At 66.1% G+C, this 6233-nt stretch overlaps 1 protein-coding gene across 1 annotated transcript in view; it reads right to left on the bottom strand.

Moving 5' to 3' along the window:
• Positions 1-6233, bottom strand: part of NES (nestin) — an 8967-nt gene extending 2734 nt beyond the window's left edge. The window contains exons 1-5 of the mRNA XM_039867284.1: positions 5264-6233; positions 4106-4230; positions 2445-2518; positions 631-2249; positions 78-505 (exon numbers count right to left, since the gene is read on the bottom strand). Of these exons, the coding sequence (XP_039723218.1) occupies positions 78-505; positions 631-2249; positions 2445-2518; positions 4106-4230; positions 5264-6046 (3029 nt within the window). The 5' untranslated portion in view covers positions 6047-6233. The remainder of the gene's footprint in view (positions 1-77; positions 506-630; positions 2250-2444; positions 2519-4105; positions 4231-5263) is intronic.

The raw sequence follows: 6233 nt of genomic DNA, 5'->3' as shown, positions 1-6233 counted from the left end.
CTGCTGCCCAGGGGGCCCCAGGCTTCACCCCCGCCCCGGCTGCGGGGGGCTCCAGGGGCTCCCTGCTCCTCCCTGGCTCCAGAGCGGCCGTCCCGTCTGGGTCCTCTGCAGGCCCTTCCAAGTCCGGCGCCCCCTTCGCCTCCTCACCCCTCTCCCCTGGGCGGCCTGGGTCCTCCAGCCCCACCGCCTCCTGCTCCAGCCTCTGCCCGGCTCCTGCGGCAGCCTCGGCCGCGGCCGGCTCCAGCGCCGAGCTGACCTCATCTTCGCCACCCTCACCTTCCAACACCGGCTCTGTCCCCTCTGACGTTCCTCGGGGAGATCGGAAGCCCGAAGCCACCACGTGCTCTGGGTGCCCTTCAGGGTCCTGGGGGCCTTCAGTGCCCTCCTCCCCACGGGCTCCCTCAGCCGGGACCCTCTGCTCTTTGGGCTTGGGGTGCCCTTCGCCGGCCCCCCAGGCCCCCGCTGTGGCAGCCAGACACAGCCCTCCCTCCCCCACAGACGGCTCCTTCCCAGGGAAGCCACCCCCCTCCTTCAGGTCCGGCTCTGCCCCAAGCCCCTCGTCCACTCCGGCCCGCCTCCAGGGCATTGCTTGCCCAGTTCTTGGCCCCCCGCACTGGGATCGTCTCTTACCTCCAGATGGCGGCTCTTGAACGGCTCCCGTCCCCCCTCTTCCAGTGGCCTCAGCAGCTCCCGATCCCCCTCGTCCCCCAGGCTGTCCTCTTCCAGGTCCGCCCGCGTTTCCTCGTCTGCCGCTGCTGGACGCCTCGCGCTTTCTCGGTCGCTCTCCTCCGAAGAGCCGCGTGATCCTTGGTTCTCTTCCAGGGGCCCCCCTGACTCTCGGTTCTCTTCCCCAGGCCCCCGTGGTTCCTGAACTTCCGCTTCCAGAGGCTTCGTCGTCTCCCGATGCATTTCCTCCGGAGGTCGCGACAGCTCTTGTGCTCCCGTAGACGTCGCTGTTTGCGGGTCCCCGGCAGACCTCATGGGTTCTAGGTTCTCCGTTTCTAAACACCTCGCCACCTCTCCTCTCTCTCCTTCCAGGGGCCTTAATAACTCTCCATCCTCTTTTTCGAGAGGTCTAACTACCTCCTGGTCTTTTCCAAGAGACCCCAGGGGCTCTGGCTTCCCATTTGCCCAAGGTCCCAGTGTCGTCGGGTCTTCCCCCAGAGGCCTCGGCGGCCCCGGGTGCTCTTTGTCTCGAGCTGTCAATGCCTCGAAGCTCCCCTCGGCCGGAGACTTCACCGACTCTTGATTTTCCTCTCCTGGATATAAAAACGTCTCCAGACCATCTTCACGAGATCTCGTAAGTCCTTGCTTCTCCTCTTCTAGGGGCCGCCGTGTGGGGGGGGCCTCTCTCCCCATCGGCTGAAGTCCTGGAGCCCCTTCTCGCAGGGCGCTCTCCCCCTCCACGTCTTTTTCCTCCAAAGACGCCTCTAGCTCTCGACTCTCCTTTTCCAGACCCTGGAGTGCTTCCCAGCTCTCGTCTAAAGACCGCGGAGATTCCTGACTCTCCTCCGCTCGAGCTGTCGGCGTCTCGCGGTTCTGCTTCTCCAGAGACGTCGGTGACTCTTGGGCATCCTCTTCCAGAGACTTCGGAGCTTCTTTCTCCGAAGGACTCCAGGCGTCCGCGATTTCCTCCTTGTTCAGGTCCTCCTCTTCCTGCCGTGTGTCCTGCTGCGAACTGCTCAGCACTCCGACCTCTGTGGCTGTTTCCTTCTCTGCCGGCTCCCCGACGTGTCCTTCACATTCCCCCCGGAATCTGCTGGACGCTCCAGACTCCCCTGGTTCTCCACCTTCGGCCTCTAAACTGGGGTGCTCGGGGCTGAGGGGTGGGGCCGAGGAGGCTTGATCCTCAGGGCACTGGCCTCTACCAGCTTCTTGCTGCTTGCCCCCAGGTTCCTCTGGGGCCAGCAGGAGGCTGGCAGGGATGCCCTCACTGGCTTCGCCCCACGTGGCCTGTGGAAGCTGCTGCCTCTCACCCTGTGGCTGGACCACGGAGGGAGTGGCCTCCTGGGCTCTGACCGCCCCATCTGTAGCGGGGCAGGGAGCCTGAGGTGCGGGTAGGATGGGGGTGCTGGCCAAGGTCGGGGTACTGGCCTGGAGGAATTCCTGCCTCTTCAGAAAGGTAGGAACTGGCGTCTCAAGGGTATCAGGTAAGGGCGAGGAGAGAGGTGTAGGGCTCAAGACAGAGAGCAAAGGTCCCAGACGTCGGCCCTCTGGGGTCCCAGGGAAGTGCAGCTCCAGCTTGGGGTCTGGAAAGGCAGAGGAGAAAAAACTGGCACTAGGTACTGGCAGGGGGACAGGGCCACAGAGCAGCGACCACTTCCGGCAAGAGCCGTGGGCCCTGCCCTGCCCCCGACCTGAGCTGTCGGGCCAAGGGGTCAAGACTTAGACTGGAGAGCAAGGGAAGGCAGCATTCTGGGGAGGGGGCCTGGCCCAGCTCTTACCCTGGAAGCCAAAGGAAGCCTTGGGACCCCCGCCAGGTGTCCGCAGCCGGGAGTTTTCAGCCTCTAGGAGGGTCCTGGGGACAGGGAGGGAGAGCTGGGTCAGCCCTCTGCCTGCAGGCAGGTCTACTGGGGAATACAGGGCAGTGCAGGCTTCCGGTTCACTGTCACCCAGAGCCACACACGCGGGTACAGCTGGCTGTGTGCGTGGAATCACGTGGCCACGTACCCAGACATCACACGCTGGGTCACGCAGTGGCACACACATGCTTGGGACTCGCAGCTGGGCTGACAGACACACAGGCGGGTTCCCACACAGCAGACTCAGTGTCCACATGCCCACTTTGCTCAGACTGGTCTCCCCCTCCCTGCCCCAGGCCCATGACCTCATCCTCTGTGGGGGGACCATTCTCATGCTAATTGCTGCCATTGTCCGCAGGCCATCTGGAGGTTGGAGGAGGGGGCTTCCCAGGGGAAGTGGGACTTCTCAAGCTGTTCCCATGGGACAGGCTCCCCCCTTCTCCCCCGGGGCCCCCAGAGCTAGTTGCAGACAAAAGCAAAAGAATCCAGCCCCGTCTGCCCAAATCCTTTCAAGCCTGGAAACCCAGGGCCCAGCTGGATGGGATCGAGGCCCTCATCTGGATCCCAAGCACTTCGGTGCAGTGGAGGCCTTTGTGTCCATGCCCCTGCCTCCGTGCCCCGTGGGGACAGAGGAGGAAAGGACCAGCAGGGGGAGGACCACCCGATTCAGCAGGTCCCACTGAGCATCAGCTCTCAGCTCCTCCTCCCGGCCTCCAGGTCTGGACAGTGTCCTCTGCTCTAACCTGTGTCCTGTCCCCAGGCAGCTAGTGTCCTTCATTCCTGGGCCCTCACCTACCTTCCTCCTCTCTCCTCTGGAACCTGTCCCGGGCCCCCCCACCTTGGTTTGCCTGTGGACTCCGGGGGTGCTGTCCTCACAGCCCATCCAGCCCTCGCCCCCCACGGGCTTGGTGTTCTCGGCCCTTCATGGTGGCAAAGCCCTTCCTCAGGCTCCATCACTGGACCCTCGGCCAACCGGGCCGAGTCCCAGGAGAGGCTGCGAGTTGGCCCAGGGCCTCGCGGCCAGAGAAGCAGCACCTCCTCAGTCCTGGCCTTCCCTGAGCCATCAGGGGCTGTGACCAGGAGACGGGGGGGGGGGGGCGAGAGGCTAGGGCTTGAGAGGGGTCAGGCCCCAAAACGTGCAGGACAGAAGGGGCCTTCGGCGTCCCCCAGCCCGCCTTCCATCCTCTGGACAAGGAGACTTGTCAGCGTGAGCCAGCACCCCCTCCCCGCACCTGCGGCTCCTCCTTCCTGAGGCTGCCCAAGGACGTCACCCCTTGGTGACACACAGTCCCTGGGGTAGGGTCTGGGTGCAGAAGCCTCACATGTGTCCAGCCTGTCTCCTCACCTCCCCCTGGGGATTCCCTGGGCACAGGACACTTCTCTGGTCCTGGCCCCACAGGGGAGCAGGCGGGCTCAAGGGGGACACGTCCTGGTGTGGACGGGATCGGCCTAGACAAAGTCACAGAACCTAGTGGTGGCAGAGCCACCACTGCCTGTGACTCCGGGCCCCTTCGGCCGAGGAGCCTCTGACCCTGCACGAATGTGTGTGTCTGCGTGCACAGGTGGGTTGGGCCAACCTGTACCTGTATGTGGCCACCTCCAGGCTCAGGGACATCTTCAGGTGTGCCAGCTGCTGACGACCTTCCAGGACCTGGGCGATCTGAGTCTGGAGGCCTCGCTTCTCCTCCTCCAGGGCCTCCACGGCCAGCTGCAGGGCAAGCGGGAGGCAATCGGTAAGGGCCAGGGAGCTGCCTGCCGGCCAGCCCGCATGCCCTAGCTGCCGACGGAGCACCTTCTGCTCCTGCCCGTGGAGCGGGCTCCTGCCTCCCCGCCCAGAGAACCCCTCGAGAGCCTTGGAGAAGGGACCCTCTCAGCCTTGGCCTGGCCAGGCTCCTCCTCTGAGGATGCTGGTTCAGTGGCTGCATATGCAGCTCGCATTGAGCTCCCACAGGAAGGGCACCGTGAGGGAGGAAGGCAGAGGGATTACAGCGGGGAGAGGGGGAAAGTGGAAGCAGAAGGAAAAACGATTACTCAAGAGGCCTGGAAAGCAGGACGGGAGGCCGAACTGCCCCCGACCGGGTCACCGGCTCCTGCGGCTCACGCCATGCCCCGCCCCCTCCACCTCCCACGTGTTCTGGAATCTGTCTCCTCCCAAGGAGGGCTGGGTGGGGAGGTGGCCATGGCCAAACCTCCCTCAGGCCCAGGCAAGGGGCTGTTTTCTCAGCTGTTGGTCCCATCTGTGCAGTGCCACGGGGGAGCAGCTGTCCCAGGCTTCTGGAATGTGCTCAGGGAGTGGAGAAGCCTGATACGGGACAAGGGCAGGCGGCCCCCGGTCCAGGGCCCCTCGCTCCCACCAGTGGGGGAGGGGAGGCGGTTAGAAACAGGAGGTTCTGCGTAGCAGGACCATGAGACTCGGCGCTGAGGGGGCAAGTCCTGGGCACTTTGTGGGTGACGGCAGAACCTATAGGGGTCCATCTAGACAGTGGGAGGCTGCTACACAGGACTTGGGCCTGTCTGCCCTTCCCGGGCGTGTGAGAAGGCTCTGAAGCCCTCATCCCCACCCTACTCCAGAGGGAGCTGTGACAGTCTAGGGCCTCGGCCCCCAGCCGTGGGTTCTCCTAGACGTGGTCCCTGAATGGGCGCCATGCGCACCCGCACCCCCAGTCCCTCCCCCAGAAGGTCTCTGAGCCCCGTAGGGACTTTTCGAAGCCTCGTCTCGCCCAGGGCCCCCATCCCCTCACCTGGAACTTCTCAGTGGCCTGCAGCCGCTCCTGCCAGCAGCCCTCCAGCCTCTGTTCCAGGGCCGCCCTGCGCTCCTGGAGGCCGCCGCGCTCGGCCTGCAGCTGCTGCAGCTCCAGGCGCCCCTCGCGGGCGCCCTGCACCGCGCGACCCAGCCGCTGGCGGGCCTGGCCCAGCGCCGACTCCATGAGCGCCACGCGCTCCTGGTAGCCGCGCACGGCCCCGCGCCACGCCTCGCCCAGCCGGAGCGCCAGCTCCTCCACCTCGGGGCCCGGCGCGGGGGCCCCGCGGGGCGGGCCGGGGCGGCAGGGAACCCCGGCGGCCGGCGCCATCAGGCCGGCGCGCTCCTCCTCGTGCGCCGCGCGCAGAGCCTCCAGCTCGCGCTCCAGCTCCGCGGCGCGGCCGCGCAGCCAGGCCTGTGCGCACTTCTCCGCCTCGACCGCGCGCCGGCTGCGGGCCATCTCCTCCGCCGTCCGCTCGCGGGCCAGCCGCTGCTGCTGGCACCGGCCCGCCACGCTCTCCACCTCCTCCTCCAGGTTGTCGCGCGCCACTTCGGCCGCGTGCTTCTCCCGCCAGCGCTGGTCGACGAGGGCCCGCAGGGCTGCGAGCTCGTCGTCGGCACGGGCGCGCCAGGGGGCGTCCCCGGACTGTGCCCGGAGACCCACGAGCTCCGCGCTGAGCAGCTCATAATGCTCCTCTAGCGCCTTGACCCGGGCCAAGTAGGCCTCCAGGCGCCGGTTGAGCTCCCACATCTGGAAGGATTCCTCCCCCAGGCAGCCCTCCATCCTGCTCGTCTGGCCCACCGAAGGTGGAGAGACGCGGGGTACTGGGAAGAGCCAGCGGCTCTCAAAGCTTTTAGGATGAAAGGGAAAAGGAGACTAGTGGGGACAATGACAGGGCGGGGCAAGGAGCAGCCGGAGCGACAGAGAGTCGGGAGTGGGAGCGAGGCTATTCATACTCCCGCCAGCCAGG

The sequence above is a fragment of the Pteropus medius genome, unplaced genomic scaffold (genome assembly GCF_902729225.1).
Source record: "Pteropus medius unplaced genomic scaffold, Ma_sr-lr_union100, whole genome shotgun sequence".
NCBI classification, from domain to species: Eukaryota; Metazoa; Chordata; class Mammalia; order Chiroptera; family Pteropodidae; genus Pteropus; species Pteropus medius.
This window is presented reverse-complemented; position numbering and strand designations above follow the sequence as displayed.